Source organism: Anoplophora glabripennis, unplaced genomic scaffold, assembly GCF_000390285.2.
Source record: "Anoplophora glabripennis isolate ALB-LARVAE unplaced genomic scaffold, Agla_2.0 scaffold26, whole genome shotgun sequence".
Classification (NCBI taxonomy): domain Eukaryota; kingdom Metazoa; phylum Arthropoda; class Insecta; order Coleoptera; family Cerambycidae; genus Anoplophora; species Anoplophora glabripennis.
This window is the reverse complement of record NW_019416261.1, coordinates 1,568,122-1,586,141: the sequence shown is the minus strand read 5'-3', so window position 1 is coordinate 1,586,141 and position 18,020 is coordinate 1,568,122. Positions and strand designations below refer to the sequence as shown.

At 31.8% G+C, this 18,020-nt stretch overlaps 1 protein-coding gene across 6 annotated transcripts in view; it reads left to right on the top strand.

Annotated features, from left to right (window-relative positions):
• Positions 1-18,020, top strand: part of LOC108905816 (nesprin-1) — a 423,696-nt gene that overhangs the window by 401,445 nt on the left and 4,231 nt on the right. For 5 of the 6 annotated variants that reach the window (XM_018708877.1, XM_018708911.1, XM_018708884.1 and 2 more), the window contains 6 exons: positions 2,033-2,335; positions 13,287-13,544; positions 13,658-16,662; positions 16,750-16,788; positions 16,982-17,354; positions 17,413-17,823. In XM_018708877.1, coding sequence (XP_018564393.1) covers positions 2,033-2,335; positions 13,287-13,544; positions 13,658-16,662; positions 16,750-16,788; positions 16,982-17,354; positions 17,413-17,823 — 4,389 coding nt within the window. The remainder of the gene's footprint in view (positions 1-2,032; positions 2,336-13,286; positions 13,545-13,657; positions 16,663-16,749; positions 16,789-16,981; positions 17,355-17,412; positions 17,824-18,020) is intronic. The other variant, XM_018708861.1, reaches the window with a different exon arrangement.

The window sequence follows — 18,020 nt, the reverse complement described above, 5'->3', positions numbered from 1 at the left end:
AGGTTTTGTCTACAAAACTGTTTCGTAGAAGATCTCTATTTATTTTCTTTACGGTCTAGTAACTTTGGAGAATCTTAACTATGTCGTAATTATTTCCATTCATGTTTCTTTGGTTTTGTGCTTAAGAAGGAAGTATAGCGTACTTACCTCAGTTTTATTTATAAGAAAGAATTCCTGAGAGTCTAGGGTTTTAAAATTAGATAATTGTAAACAGTCGCGTACGTTTACAGTTAATTTTGAATTTTAAGGGATCTATGATTATACTTTACTCCATGTTCTTAGATTAGCTTCATAAATATTTTCTCAAACCGATTTTTCACTTTTTATCTTAAAAAAGCTAATTTTTGTAACGAAACTGAATGTATTAATTTCAATGATATTTCTAATGAAAGCTTAGTAGGTATAAAAGTACATAATAGAAAAAAAAAGTTGTTTATTTTGTCTGATCCTCATAAAAAAATTTTGGTTGCCAGAAAAAAAAATCAATTAATTAACTTATCTCTATACATATAATTTACATTTGATAACATTTATTTTTTTTTTAATTTTGATAATCCATGAAACACAGCTTCTTTATTTTTTTCTGTTTCATAATTGAATTCTTTTGAAGTAACTTTTTCAAAATCATTATGTTGTTTTCCACTACCTATATCCTTCAATATTAAATTAAAAAATAAACAGGTAGATAATTATACAAATTATTATTTTGATGCCATTTATACATTAGTAAACTAAATAGTGTTGACAATCCGTTCTACCTCTTATAAACAAAATATTATCAAGAGGCTTAGGTACTTCGGTAAAAATATACCCCAATATACCTACCCCAAATAATAAAGTCTAACAAATTATCCAAATAAGTTAATACTCTTTTAAATATTTTCTAATTGATCCTTTTGTCATTGTTTTCTTCTTGGAATTGTTTTTCATTCACAATACATGAATCGAATTTTGAATGAACCTAAAATTTATGTTTACAATGGTAGACTGGTTGCTAAATATGTATTAATTTCGGAAGGAAATTGAAACTGGCATGTAAGAAATACAAATACGAAATATATTTTATATGAGCTACTATCTTACTCAGATTAAAATAAGTCAAGTATTTTGGATATGATATAAACCACGCCGCTTCCTTTTCCGTTTCCTAAATTATATGTATTTTTATATCGATATGGGTTTATTGGAAAATTTTCATAGATAATCTAACCCTAGCATAAGATACAATTTAAACAAAAGAAGAATGTGTGGCAACTGTTAACAACTTTTGTGTATTGTAACTTTAATTTTCAATTTGTTGCCAAAATGTATTTACGTATACTATGAAAATATATTTGGGAACCTCTACAGGGTGTATTTAAATTAAGGACTGTAAATGTTACCAGATAATTTTGAGACTAAAGAATGAAAATAGAACAAATAATATATTAGTTCAAAGTTGCTTAATTCACAAGTTACAGGGAGATCATTTTTTTTGATAAGGATCGTAAGTGTCAAATATTTCGAAAAATATTTGACATGTAATGAAATTCTACCTTGCGCCTTAACCAAATAAAGATTCACTTTTTTCCAAAAAAATTTTTTTTAATCGATCCCTATCCTAACTGTTTTAGGGAAAAATGTAATATTTTGCGGAAATATTTTGCAACCCGTTTTTCCGTTTAAGTCACTGCGCTGTAAATTATTATTATTTCAAAATTTCATTATTTTTTCAAATTTAATAAAATAAATTAAAGATGACATTAGATTTTAATGCTTACCCATAGTTGTATAAAAATACTTTTGTATACAATCCTACTTAGTTTTACTGCGAAATGGGTACATAAATTTTAAGTAATTTTGGAAGCGGTTAATGTTGTCTTGAAGGGTCATTTAAGTCATTTATAGTTTTGATATTTTTTTCGACTGACTGGAAAGTATATTAATTAAAAAGTTTTCAAACACCCTGTATGATTTTCTTTTTATTACTGTGCGGATTTTTTTAAAATGTAAGACCAAAGACTGAAATTATTTAAAAATGATCTACTTCTAGAGCGTGTCCGGAGACCTAGAGTCTCGCGAAAACCTGGTTGCGGAGTTGAAGAACGCAGCTAAGCCGCTAGCGGACAGCTGCTCACCTGAAGTCTCGGCCCGCGTCGAAGCGGCCGTCAACGAGGCAGTCACCGCGTACAACACTACCTGCAACAACCTGAAAGACCTCTGCACCAAGTACAGCCACGCCGCCGACCTGTGGAAGCAGTACAAGGAAGCCACTGACCTGGTGCGCGAATGGATTGAGAACCCCATGGAGTCCGTGGATAACCTGGAGCCCGAGGAGGCCATCGAGAAGGTCAAGGTAGGGCTCCTTTTGTTCTTGTTACTAGATTGTGCAAATTTTGGTTGATTTTGGAAAACAAAAACCATTTTACTCTATAAATTTTTCTCCTATTTTTGATTTTTGAGAAAAACAAAATTAATATAATTATAACTCTGCATTCCAATTTGCAACCCTTCTGACCCTTTCTCAAAGCGTAACTTCTACGCCTATGACTGTTTTTAGAAACGATTTTTTGAAAAAAAAAACTTGTAAAATTTTCTTATTTTCTTTCATATAGACTCATACAGTTAATTATTGTTCAATGATGATATGATTTTATTTTATAGTAAAAATTGCAGTTTTTCAAAAGATTTTTAAATAATAGGTTAACACAAATATATAACTAAATCTGAACAAGGTTGATATATAAGAATAATATCAAATATAAATTAAACATTAAAAAAGTAACAGGAAATTTTGAAGGTTAGCTTTAACGTAGATGCAAATGAAATTCGAAATCATAATTTTCAAATAAGTCATACATAAACAGTATAGTTTTTTAACAAAAAAATTAGTGGATACTTCGAAAACCAAGGCTGACCTTCAAAGTTTTCTGTTTTTTTATAGGTTTACAGTTTACATAGAGCACCTACATTTATATACATAATTTATGTTTATTTGATAAGTATACGATGAAAAAAATTAAAGTCAATCCATGTCTTACAGTACCTACCATTTGGGGAAAACATTTTTGCAATTATAAAAATATGAAAAAGTAATACCCAATGTTCTTTGGTTGCATTTTATTATGTGTTAGGAAAAAATTACTCTATCCGAAAACGTAACTTTAGAAAATGGTAAATTAAATAAAAAATTTTAAAATTTCACACTTCCTGTGGAATCCATAATTGATCTGTTGCATTTCTACAGAATTATAGACAAATAAAAAATGATTAAGTATTAACTATTGTGGAACATAAATTCGTTTCTCCGTTTTTGTTACAGGTCATTATACTTCCGGTTACTGATCAACGGTTTTGTTAGATATACCTACTTTTAACGTAACACGAAACACAATAAACACTAAAATAATTGCATTCCTGAGAATTTTATGAAATACAGGAATCCCCTTTAAATATAAATCATTGTAAATGAACACATTTCATATGATTTCTAACATATCTGTTTACATATTCTATGTATTTTTAGTATTCGTTTATTTAACTAGATTCCTATTGCCTTGTTACTCCAAGTTGTACAGTGAAATTCAATCATTTGCCGAACTAAAATAGAACTAGAAATGTATACTGCATCATGTCAAATTATCACGAATGAGAATGAACCTTTGAAATCAACCATATGGCTTTTGTGTTTTGGTTTAGATTAATTTTGGATACATGCACTACTGTCGACATATATGTGTAAGTGGTTGTTAAACAAGATAGGCACATGCCATTAAATCATGTAAATATAATCAAAATTTTCACTGGAAGTGTTTATGAGCGATAATTTTTCGTACTATAATTTTTTGAGATCGTTCTACTTTAATATGCTCGAAACGTTCTTTCATCTGGATCATAAAATAGCATGTTTGAAATATTAACGCAGAGCTAATATTAATCCCGAGGTATTGACCTATAAATGATTATAACTAAATGGTTAAGGAAGCAAATAATACTAATTGACATATTCAAATAAAGACTTATTTAGGCATGACAGTGACAAAGGAGGTAGTTATAATTTACAAATTTAAATGTCTTTATCCCTATAATTCTGTATGTTTAGGTACTTTCGGATGGAACATGTAATCACAATTGTAAAATTCATTTCCTCTAACTACAATATAGAAACAAGTTCATTGCCTACCTTTTGAAAAGTGATAATTATATCGTCATTTTTTAGACCATGTTTTGGACCTAACTATTTTAGACCTATCGCTGGTTGTCAAAGTGCAGTCAAAATAACAGTATTCTTTAACTTTTGTTCAAATAAGTGAGATGTGGAAGAAAAATTAATGCTGCAAAGTATCGTTTCCAATTTCTTTTAGTTAATTTATTAAAGAGAATACAAAAACAAATAATTTTAATAACGACTGAGACTATAATAATAATTATTAGAAGGTAACCAAATAAAAGGTCAGGAGTATTGATTCTTAGTTTATTGTTTTTATATGGGTACATATAAATCATATATTTTTTTTTTTGGAAAATACAGTAAGTCAATTTTTTATTATTAACTGCCATTTGTGAATATTTTATGTATACTGGGTGAAACTGGTTGTAGCTATGACGTCGTCAATATATTTTTAATGGAATGTGATGGCTTTTGTATGTCAGTATTTAAATAAATACCTATTTTAGTTACCGTGTAAATGTATAAAACATTTACAAAAAATTTGGCAACCTAAACATATTTCTTTTCTAATTCAGTTGCCATGTGAATACATTCGGAATTTATTTTAGAAATGACAGTTGATGTATGCAAACTTTTTTTCCAATAAAGTATATGATTTATTATATATTGTCTCATTCGTAATTAAATATATTCTCTGATTGATCTAAAATATAGGATATTAAAAAATAAGTACCACTGAAATTAGTTTTCAGTCAGTTCAGATCACAGAAATGTTTCTAAAACCTAGTCCAGATCTACAAACAATTTTTATGTACAAATATTTTAAACAAATGCCTGATAGAAAAACAAAAACGTAAAAAAAACAGATCGTTAATGAAATGTTTTTTGATTGCTCCTGAAAGAAAGTTTTAAGGGCAGAACTTGTCTATCGACTGCAGAAAATATTATTCATTCAGTTTAATATTTCAAAGAGTATAAGTATTCCAATGTGAAGTAGCTATAGAAATTTTTGAAGCTCTTTCTGAAGAAGAAATAGTAAAAGACGTTTTGAGTGTGAGTTGAAAATAAATGATGACATGGGATCCCGATATATTTTGAGAATGACATTCACTCAAAAAGACCTATTCATTTATATCCATTTAAAATACCAAATTTAGAATTGCAGCACTGTGATTTAGCGCTTATTTGTGAACAAACATATTTGTGTTTAAACTTTTGTTTTCCATCCATGATCAAAAACAGAAAACAGATGCACTTTTATGCAAACATTTCCAATGCAGTTTTATACATGTTTTTGTGTTTGCAGGCAAGAATATTTAGATTTGGACGAGGATTTGTAATTCTATGTAACTTTCTATAAAATATACAGATTATTTTTTTCAAAATTTGGAATTTGGACTCGCTGTATTTAAATGAATGTTCAATTATCTTTATGTCATTTTGTCCGTCTGAAATATCATAACAGCAAAAACAATAAATTACAATAAATATACAAAGATGTTCTACCTGCTTTTATTTTTTTTTGACCTAGAAAAAGTTTTGCTAAATTTTCTTATGATAGAACCAAAAGAATATTTGTAGCTCTTTTTAGTACTCTCGGATCTTTAAACATTTTAAGAAGAGGATACTGTACATACTATAAAAGGTGTTTTATGATACCTATGTGTTCTATACAAAGGGTATTTTTTTAACATAAGTTATTTTTATTTTATAGTGGGCAAGAACTTTGCCTCCATATGGATTTTGCCGTGGGGCATGATGAACGAACGATATAATAATTTACACGATCTATGAGAAAAAATATTGACCGATGTTGGTACTGTCACTGAAGTGACAGTCTATTATAAAACACCTTTTACAGAATATCTAAAAATTTGATTGGTAAATTTAACAGTTGAAAATATATCCTCGCACTTATTGGATATTGTAATCTGAAGAAAGAGAGATATCCAGTAAAATCAATAGGTAGTTCACGGATTTTCTTTCATACGTTAAGGACCTTAGGTATCGATATTCCGATACAATGCACTACTACGCATATACGTGTCCGATCTTTTGTCAGCTTCCCTGCTCCAGCGTCTTGGATCGATCCCCACCGAATCCACCCCAACAGCCGGCAACCACATAACCTAACGCACACCCTCGCCCGAAAGAACGAAATTTCCTCTCATCACAATATTCATTTCTCTCTTGCGGGAGTCAGGAAGTATCCCGTTATTTATAGAAATGCCGTCGTCTATGGTTGTGCAAAATTTATAAATAACTCCAAACTATTTTCAATTAACCGTTCAGCGGTATGGTCGCGATGCGCTTGCCAAATATCTCTAATATTAAACAAAAGTAAAAGTTTTTATGTGCAATGTGCTATAAAACACTCTGTATAACTAATTGTTGTGGGCGATTATTAGTCTATAATTTAGTGGTGCCTGTATTAAATCAGCTCTATGTTCCTTGTGTCAGTATTTAGTGCAACATAAATGTGTACTCCGGAAGAATTGAAGGTAGTATTTATTTTAATTGTCAGTTTAATGGGGTTCGAAAAAATTTCCTCTATGCAAACGGCGGCTTGAATATCCGCATAAAGGGCATACGAATGCAACTACTGTTATTTTAATTATACACGCAAGCATTTTGTTGTTATTTTATTTTAAAGCGGAAATCTGCATAGTTGCTGAATTTAATTTCATGTCTGGGTGTTTATCATTGTGCGCGATGAATTAAGTATATAGAAAACATAAATCATCTAAGTGGAGTTTCAGTTCCAGACATGAAGTGAAAAAATAGTTTGGATTACTTTTATCATAGTGTAAAAGAAATTATTTAAGGGGGTATTCTGGTCTAGTCATAAATGTTGGGCGTTTTGTCGAGCTCGATTTAAAAAAAAACAAAAAATATTTTTACCATCATTTTTTTACAACATATTGATATTTTGAAAATATATAAAATTAAATAAGTTATAAGCTGGTAAAGGGGTAAAAAGGGTTGGTTGATACGATTGCAACTCTTCTGGTAAATTGGCGGTTGTCTGAAAAGGCATTTTTCGACTTTTTTGTCAAAAGTTTTAATTTTTTAAAATGGTAAACAAAATAATTTTGATACAAAAATAGTAGGGTGATGTAAAGTTATATATTGAAAGTTGGTTCAAATTGAAGTAAATCGGTTAACTAGAACTTGAAATAGAATGTCAATCATGTTGAAAAAAAAAGTAGTTTTGAGAAAAACGCGTTTAAAGTTTTGAGCGAAGGTTTCAGGTTATTAGGACTTTCGGTTAAACGATTTTCAAGTGTTTTGGAACTTGTCTAAGAAAACAAATTTTGGATGTACAGGGTACTCTTACAAATACAATTTTGTAAAGAAAAAATCAAATAGGTCGGTTCGAAATTTATTTAGAAATACATTTCTGCACGGCACTGGAAACTGGTCCACTGTAAAACCTGACCTCGCTGGCGGCAGTTTGATAAAAACGGACAAAAACTTCGCAAGAAATGAAATAAATAGAATTTTATAGTACCTATTTTATATCAGCAAACTCAACTGCATTTGCCGCTATTGTTATTATTAATTTTGTCCACCGACGTGTAAACACATGTGGGTCCGTCTTACTAAGTTTCTACGAACTAACACAAATACTGTCTTGTTTCACCATGACACACATGCTTCACCATAATACAAATATTATCTTGTTTCACCATAAATTAAAACGATATCCATCAACTCCGAACTACTAAAAAACTTTTGTAAACACTATCGCAACGACGATTGTAAAACCGGATTTCAGTATTCGGAGTCGCTGAGACCACGTGGCTCTCCAGGCGTATTGCGAATGATGCTAGAGACTACAGTTGTCCAGCTATGTAATTGTTGAAAGTATCTACTATAACTTCAATATTTTGTTTTCTCAGAAACTATAAGGATTTTGCCAAATTTTTTTTACGATTTTGACTGCATTTCTCATCCCGCATCTATTCCCAAATTTTTTTGGATAAGTTGTGAATCACCCTGTATATCAAAAATGGCCAGGTAGTTGGGCATTGTCCACCGTCTATTGTCCGATTTGCTCCGGTGTGACGGACTTCGTTGCTGCGTCACTAAAATAGCTATACCTAAATCCGTAAATTATTGGAATTTTAAAATTTTCTCTCGAGAATATATTCTTAATAGTCTAAACTTTAAGAATATGCAAAAACAAAGACTTTTTAAAAAATTTAGACCAGAATATCCCCTTAAAATTGAAATACTCTTTCCTGTAACATTTAGAGAAAATGCAAAAAAAAACGAAAAATATGCTGCTTCATCGTCTAAGTAAATCTTACTTACCTTAAATAAATTACGCTACACGTCAAGATACGTACATTTAAATATGTAACTTAAAAATGAAGGAACGTTTTTTTCGTTCAAATATAATAATATTTTCATATATAAATATTTGTCCTTGGAAACCTTTTTTACATACACGTGGTTAAAATTTTCGACAAAAATTTATATCTCTAAATATTTTCTAAACAAATGAAGATATTTAATCGAAATGGTATTAAATCTTAAAAAGTTTTAACTGAAAGCAGTGCTGTAGATATAAAGTATAGTTATGGACTAAATTGTGGCACGCCATTGAGAAAAACAAAAACATTTTTCGAATTTTATTTTGAACAAAAATTATTTTCTGATTATTTTGTGATGGTTTATATTAAAAAATATATTTATAAAAGATTTAAATTTAATTGGTGTTGCAAAAGTTGTTCAAAATGGCTTCTCTATGCTTCAATGTCTTCATTTGTTGAGAAGACATTTAGAGACCTAATTTTTTATTTAACTTTAACGCCCGGTATCTCAAGAAAGAGGGCCCTTATATTAATGGATGATATACATACAAGATAGTCTAAATTTCAAAGGACTAATAATAGCTTCACTTTTGGGAGATCTTGCATTACACTACACCCTGTATCTTAATTGAACACGGCAAAGGTAATTTATGAAAACTACAATTACTACTTTAATTATGTTTTTTTTATTGCAAATATTCTTCCTGTAAATGGACAATAGGCATATAACAATTGAAAATAAAATACATATCGGCAATATTTTTTTTATTGTTGTTTCTGTACATTAGTATAGATAAATACTAATGTCACCTTTAATTATTTAAAGTTACGTCCAATTTGTTCGCCAATATTTTTGTTCAGTGTACCTATATGTGATACAAATTACAAATGTAGGTTTGACGCAAACTACACAAATGTCTGAGTATTGTAAGAGTCGGTAATCTAAGGAAAGGTTATTTTTGGAATAGGATTTGTAAACATAAGAGCTATTTTAGAACGGGTATTTCTTAATTTAGCTATAATTTTCTTGATTTAATGTTAATTCCAATGTCAAGTTATGATTTTGTGATTTTTTAAATTTTACATATCGCATGCGTGATATAAAAAATAACGAACAGAAGGTATTAAATTATTTTTTGAGAATCATTCAATACGGCAAATAAACCGTCCTTTAATACCACTTGATATACATAGGTACATATTTAAAGATAAACACATTTTACCATATTGGATTGTTTCAAATGCTCAATTTCCGTAAAAATATTTTTTCCATTTTTGTCATGATATAGTCGATGTGAAGTGACATGTTTGCTTTCTTAAACCGAAAATGTTATTTTCGTATCTTAAGATGAACATAAAAATTTCATATTTATAGTTTTCTTCATTTTCATGGAATGTCCCACTAAACATTTTTCAGTTTCTGACATGTTTCAGAAACGTTTCCATTTTTTCTTGAAACGTTTCATAAAAAACCCATGCAACGTTCTGGTAGCGTTCTAGAAGCCCAAGATGTCCTCCCCAAAATACGTTTCCAATGAAACGTTTCAAAAAATTGGTTTCAGTAACATTCTTTTTATGTTCCATTTATGCCCTCGATATTTTTGATATTTTCAGAAATGTTTGAGTAACATAATAATTTGATTACCATATTGTTCTCATAATGCTCTCAACTTTAGATTTTCATTTCAAAAGCGTTTTTGAAATAGTATAGTGTGAGTATTTTTTTAAATATCTCTAATACTCCTTTGTGATATTTTTATTTGTATTGTGAATGACTTAATTCGAACTAAAAAAAGTTACATTGTATATTAAAAAAAAATAAATATGCTCTTCTAGTTTGGGGATGCGGCAACTTTTACTAAGAATTTCTTTCTTTTTGAGAAGCCACTGAAAAAAGTTTCTAATATGGATTACGAATTTTGCCATTCATCGTACAAATAAAAATATCACAAAACAATATCAGAAGCATTAAAAAAAAGCTACACATTTTATATTGTTCAAATACGCTTCTGAAATGGAAATTTTCTAATGTTGAGACCATCATGAATATGGTAACAATGACGAACTGATAATTAGAAAAAGTTAGTTATGATTATGAATGTTGAAATGGTAGGTACATGAAAAACAAATAACATTACTGAAAAATAATATAAAGTTATAATTTCTTCTACGCATGGTCAATATTACATATATCCTTTTAATAATAATAAATTATACAGCAGAAATAAGGATACAAAATGATATCTTGACAAAGTAAATATCTGTAGGTATACCTAAACTCTTTTATTTAAGCATGCCTATACACATAAACAAATATAAACATTTGTACAAAATATAAAATAAATAACGTCTATTTCGCTTGATTCATCCATATTTCAAATAGTTCTCACTGACTAAGTAGTTGCTCTTCAAATTATATCGAAACGTATAGTTGTTGTTCCATTTTCTTAGTTCTTGTCCCTTGTCCTTGTCTTTGTCTGTAATAGGTAGTGGGTATAACTATATTTAGGTAGATGTGACGCAAAATTGGAAATCTCTTCACACATATCGTTTTAAACATTTTGCATCAATATTCATTATTTTATATGCACCTTACAATAACCACAACTGCACACACTACAAATTATCACATAAAATAGCGTCAAAGTAAAGATGAATAACAACGAAACCAAGCAAACTGACAAACCGCAAACCTAACCTAACATAATACGAATTGAAACGACACACGGGAAACAAATAAATTCGACTCGGGCTGTTACGCGCAGTCTACGCAAGTCACAAACATACATTTTTTCTAGACTGTGTTATAAATATGCTACCACATTTTTTTTTCTAATTATGTCTTTGTATAACAAAGGCAAATGAACTAACGCTTGAGAGGGATTGGCGATTGAGAGCAAAATTTAACTAATACCGAATGTTCCATAAGATAAGCAAAAATAGCAAAGGGTTGTTCGTCTGTTATGTTTCCGAGATCGAAAGGGAATGTTTCGAGTAATGTTTCAAACTCTCTTCAATTGTAACGTTTCGGCTATGTTTCACTAAATAAGTTTTCAAGTGCTACATTTCTGTAATGAAACAGAAACGTTTCTAGTTAATGTGTCAAATGTTTAGTAAAACATCTCATTAACAACGTTCCATTTACGTTTCGTGTTTAGTGGGTATCCAATGGTATATAAGTGATTTATTTGAGTTACATTACCTATTTATTATATTTTTTCTCTATTAAATTTAATAACTGCAATGGAATAGATTCATTTGTAGACTCTGTGGAAACAATCCTTTGTCTGGTTTAATGGACGAAGTAACTGTTAATCTCTGATTTTAAATCATTAACCTTGGCCGTTATTCGACATGTTTTCAATTAAACTGGATGAAAATCGAAACACAAATGGATCCGTAATAACTCTCACTCCAAACACGCAATATTTAATCACTTTCGTTTGTCGGGTGGAGTTTCTGTTTCAAGAATAACATCCCCAATTCTCACATCAGCGGTATACGTTTTGCTTCCAATCAAAACTTTACGATTTCTGCTGATAGGCACTGCATTCGCTTGTGATTTATAATAGTTGCAGTACCTAAGGAATGTCATAAAGCTAAAACGAAACCGTTTTTTTGCCCCTCGAGTTGATGGGTTTTGTAAGTAAGCGGAAATAATTATTTCCTTAATTTCGGAGTAGACCTTAATATGTATGTTCTCGAAAATCGATATGTTAAGCAAGTACGGACAATTTTAATGCGAATTTGCAGACCATTCAGTTTTATTCACTTCCAGCTGAATGTAAATATGTTTGTAACATTTATTTTAATGCAAATTGGAGACTAACAACACTTAAATTGGAATGCAAGAAACAAAATAGGTAATTTGCAACGCATGCAACCAATCAAGGGACAAATATCATGGGTACAAAATGAGTCAATTTCGAAATTATTGGGAAGTTTCTCAACTTTAGTAAAAATGTTCTAATTGTGAGATCAATTTTTAGATTTATTTAAATTTTTAGAAATGAAAATCGCTTCTCGATACTTTAATTTGTTTAAAAGATATAGTTCGTTTTTCGTTTTTTTAGATGTCGGTTAACTTATTTATAAAAATTTTATAATCTTATATACGGTTTCATACTAAATTTTTTGCGTTAAGCATTTTTTTGTATAAATTTTTAATACTTTGTTATGATGGAACATCGGATATATTTTTCAGTTTCTAAATCTACGTAATATTTCCTATCAAAAAATAGTAATGCATCATATTTAAGTAAATATTTTTTAGAATATATACAAAAAAACATTTTTTAGGGTACAAATTATTTTTTTATAAACTGTTTGTTGATACAATTAAGTATATCACAAATGTCTGATTTATCTATGAGAAAAATTCATGGCACCATAAATTATATAACAAAATAGTAGAATTTGCAAAAATATTGTTTGCAAAACATTGTTTTATATATGTACATACATCATGTGTCATTTGAAAGAAAATTTTACACATACCTAAAAGAAATAGAAGTTTGGATTACTACCGAAAAATCGGAAGCAATGTATACACCACACATTGTGGCTATTAAAAACTCCTTTACAAAAATCACTTTTTTTAAATAAAAATCCCTTGTATCTCTTAAACAAACCGAATATCGAGATGCGGTTTCCTTCGTTCAAATTTCTCGAAAGTCGACTCCATTGTCTATTAAATGGTATCACTTCTTATCAAGAACTGAAAACTGCAATCTCTTTTGGTGGGGGTATCACTGTTACCTAATGATGAACAATACTCTCAGTGCAAAATCTAACGATCGAATATAATAATTTCATAGGTTTGCGAGGAAACTCTAGCAGCCCACACAAGACGACTAGCAGAACTGCAAGAGCTGGTTGCCGGTATAGCATCTGCAGTCGGCCTTGACGCCAACGCATTGTTAGGAGGAGAAGTCCAGGCACTTGGCAAACGGTTAGAAGACGTTAGGGAGTCTCTCACGGCTCTCGCTGACGTTGCCGAGACCAAAGCCAAGGCGAAACTCGAGACGCAAGATGAAATTAATGGCGCCAGAAGCTACTTAGATTCAGTTCAAAAGGTGAGTGACCAACAATTAGTTAAAAAATTAATTGATTGCAAACTAAAATCTTCGCAACAGTAGTAGTACGATATATAAAGGTTATAAATGAAATCTTATCTCTTCATCCGCAGAGTGTAACCAGCCTGGAAGGTGCGGAGTTAGACCCTGACACTGAGGACAAACTGTTATCATTAAGAGAACATCTTTTAGCACTGAGCAAAGCCGAAGGTCAGATTCAGAAAATTAAGGACAAAACTATCGAGATTTCTACAACGAAAACCGAGACTTCTGTCATAGAAATCTTAGAACTTTGGCAACAGGTATTTAGGGAAACATTCCAGCAGTATCATCGTTTAAGCACTCGACTTGTTAAAAACGAGGACGGAGCAGCGGCACTGAAATTATGGCAAGAGTATCTTGTTAATGTGCAACAATTCCTGCAAGGCACTATTCCAGGGGACTACCACAGTCTCTCTGAACATCAACATCTCTGTCAAGTGCACCAAAATCTGCTCACTACCCAACAAAATGTGTTACAACCGGCAACTAAAACAGAGGATCAGTTGGCAAAAGAACTAGTCGAATCTAGTGTAATGGAACAGTTTAATTCTCTAACCAACTTGCACAACGAAACTTTATCCAGGATTATAGATAGGCATTCGGAAGTTCAGAATCGTCTAAACGCTTGGGAGCGATACAAAGAGGATCAAAACAATCTTCTAAACTGGTTAAAGAACATTGAAAAGGAACGTGAACATATGCAACTCAGATATATGCATATAAGACGCATTCCCAAACTCCTATCTCGAATAGAAAACCTTCTGGAGAAGCTGCCACAAGGAGAAGAACAAGCGGACAACCTACAGAGACAACAAAATCTCCTTCTTCAATTCTGTGATGACGCTCTAGCCACTTCTATTAGGATGGAACACGTCGCGATCAAACAACGCATTTCCAATTTACAAGCTGGTCTGCACACTTGGAAAGAATTCTTGGAACGCATTTCTCTTCTAGTCAAAACTCACGAGGAACGTGTGGCGAAAGTACAGAAAACCTTTGATAACATCCAGGATGTTATCAATGAGTCTGATACTCAGGCACCGACATCTCACGCAGGTGTTAGCAGCCATCTAGATATTTTGCATAGAGCAAGAGATAGACTGAATATAACGAACCAAGACTTAGAACAGTTAATTTTAACACAAGAGCAACTAAAGGAGTGTCTTAGCCCTTCTGATACAAAAACAATAAACCAAAGAATGTGGCTAATATTACATCAGAAAGGTGATTTAGAGCATCAACTAGCAACGTTGTGCCATAAATTGGAAGAAAAATTAGGAATGCGGTCAATGTTCGAGGCTAGACAAACTAAATTTATCAGTTGGGTAGATGAATTAGAAAAACGTCTAATTCAAGAAACTGAGGGCACTCCTGCTGTAGCTGATCCTAGAGAGATTCTAAGACGGTTGGAATCTGAATTGCAAGCAGAAATGGCATTAAAAGAACGAGAATATAATTGGCTGCTTAAGACGGGACAAGAACTTGTAGATTCCTGTGGAGAAGAGTATGCTGATGTAACGGCCAAACAAATAATTCAAGCTCGAACTGATGAGGTATCTGTTAGATGGGAAAGGCTTGAAAATTTAGGAAGAAGTCGCGCTAACAAAATACATGATCTGATGCAAACAATTTTGCAGTTAGAGGAACGAATAGCACAAATTAGAGCTTGGCTTAACCAGATAGAACTGCAATTAGCAAAACCGTTGATTTTTGAAGCATGTACCAAAGATGTAATAGATCGTAAACTCCAAGAACATGATAAACTCAAGAAATCAATAGAAAATGAGAGTGGTAACATAGGAGAAGTACTTAATCTTTGTGAATTACTTTTAAATGATCCTGATGTTAATAAAGCTCATTTTTCCACAGAAAATATTGCAGTCGCAATTCAAAACTTAGAAAAGAGATGGAAAATTGTCTGTGGACAATCAGCCGACCGCAAGAGAAAGATTAGTTTCATCTGGAAACTACTTCAAGAGGTTTTAAAGTTAAGCAGTGATCAAGAACAATGGCTAGTGGAAAAAGAGCAACACATCAAAGATCTTGATAAACCTCCCAAGAAACTCAGCAGAGAAGAGATACAAGAACTCATATATGTTGTTGAAAATGAAATAAAAGATTATGAATCTCGTACACCTGCTTTCCAAATTCTCGAACAAACTTATTCTAAACTGGCCACCGCAACAGGCATAGAACCAGAAAACATTCAAGAATTAACTTCTCGAGCACGTGTAATCATTGCAAGATGGGAAAACCTTATGCCGAAAGCACAAGCCATTTTACAGAGGTTACAAATTGAATTAATTCCGTTTAGGGAATTTTCACTGGCACATGAAGATGCAGTAGTTGGATTGAGCAAAATTGATGCCCAATTAACAGAACTGCAACATTTAGCTCCTCCAGAAAAAGTTCCACCTAAGGAACGTTTACAAAGGCTACAGGCAATTGAACAACAGTTAATAACTCAAACTCCTAACTTAGAAACTGCTGATAAACTGGGGTTACAAATAATGAAAAAGAGTAAAAAACAAGAAGTGACAAAGATACAAGAAATGATTGATGAATATCAAATTCTCTGTAAGGACGTCCATGAAAGAATAACTTTGATTAAAACTGAAATAGCAAACCAGATCAAACAAGAGCCTCGAGAGGTTGATGAAAGTGTGCAAGTTGAGACTTTGAAATTTGAGCAAGATACCGCTGTCCAAGTTAATACTTTGCCACCTCAGTTGCAAAGAATGACGTCAATCAGTGCCAAAGATGCATATTTGGTTGAACTAGAAGCTGCCATAGTCGAGTGCAAAGAAAATCTTACTGAACTGGAATCATTTGTAAAGAAAGAAATTCCTAAACAAGGATCACCAGAACTACCAACCAGTAGTAAGAAAATTGCCAAAATGTCAGCCAAATGTCAGGCAAGCACTGAACTTATTAAACATCTACATGACCTACTTATAAATGAGTGTGATGCCACTGAAATTGAGGCTTGCTCGGAAGACGTTCACATTTTGATAGAACAGTTTGATATACTGCTAATAAAAGCTAAAGAAAAGGAACAGAAACTAAGAGAACTTAGGTGAGTACTGATATTAAACTAGTCTGATTTTAGTAGAACTAATTTTTTTCTATAACAATACTAACTGGTGTTTGGTCTTTCCTACAGAACTACTATCTCCGATGCTTATAATCTTTTATGCACACAGTAAGTAAATAATTTTTCTTTGCTCTATTTACATTAGGTTGTCGGTTCAGTTTATTTTATACTTATATATTATAATTTCTCAATTTTTATGTAACTTCTAAACGTCTAACTAGAATCTACTGATTTTTTAAAAACCTTTTAAATCTCAAAATATTTATTCATATGCCGATATTTATGAAAATTTAATTTGCAGTGAGGCTGGTCGACTTCTGTGCCCCTTATGTACAAAACGCAATTGGGCCCAACTGGACAATGACTTGTGGCGTTTAGAAAAATGGTTGCAGGTAGCAGAAGGTACCCAAAAAGCACACAAGAATCCCCCTACCAACATTGAGCAACTCGAAGATGTTATCCAGGATCAAAGAGAATTCCTGCTCGACCTTGATAGTCACAGGAGTATTGTAAGATCGCTTAATATTGTTGGCACACATTTGGCTGACCATACTGAAGACACTGCGAAAGCAACTGAGTTAAGATCGCGATTAGAAGCTGATAATAAGAGATGGGATTTGATCTGCCGTCACGCTACCGATTGGCAAATACAACTTCAAAGAGCGCTCATGGATGTAAGACATGGTTTTATTTAATAATTTGATACAAATGACTATTGATTTTCTTTTTCAGAACCAACAATTCCATAACATAATATCCGAATTGTGTGTGTGGTTAGAGAAAAACGAGAAGAAAATTCGTGCTTCAGAACCTGTAGATTTGACTGCGCCTATCGAAACGATTGAATTGAAATATCATAACTTCCTCGAATTGCGAGCAGAATTGGAAAGATGTGAACCTAGAGTTCTAAGTCTTCAGGAAGCTGCCAATCAGTTACTAAGAGAAGAAGATGCCCCAGAGGGGTCAAGCTTAATTTGCAGAAGGCTGACTGAACTCAGGCTTAAACTACAATCACTGATAAGGCTAACAAGTGTTTATACACTGAAATTAGGCGCAGTCTTGGGACGGGACCCCAATGAAATAGGTTTGGCAATTGCAGCTAGTCCAACAGTAGGCGCACCCTTACATTCACTGAGTTATAACGTAAGTTTAACCAACCGTTGCGATATTCTGTAAGTTGTAGACTTGTTTAGTCAGTCTTTATGTATTTAGATGTAAGAGCTTGAAAAATTAAATAACATGTATTGTGATAATCAGTCAATTAATGTGCCATTGTTATTGTAACTAAATTGTGTGGTGTAGCTACCTAAATTGCATTTGTAAATGATATGATTAAGTAT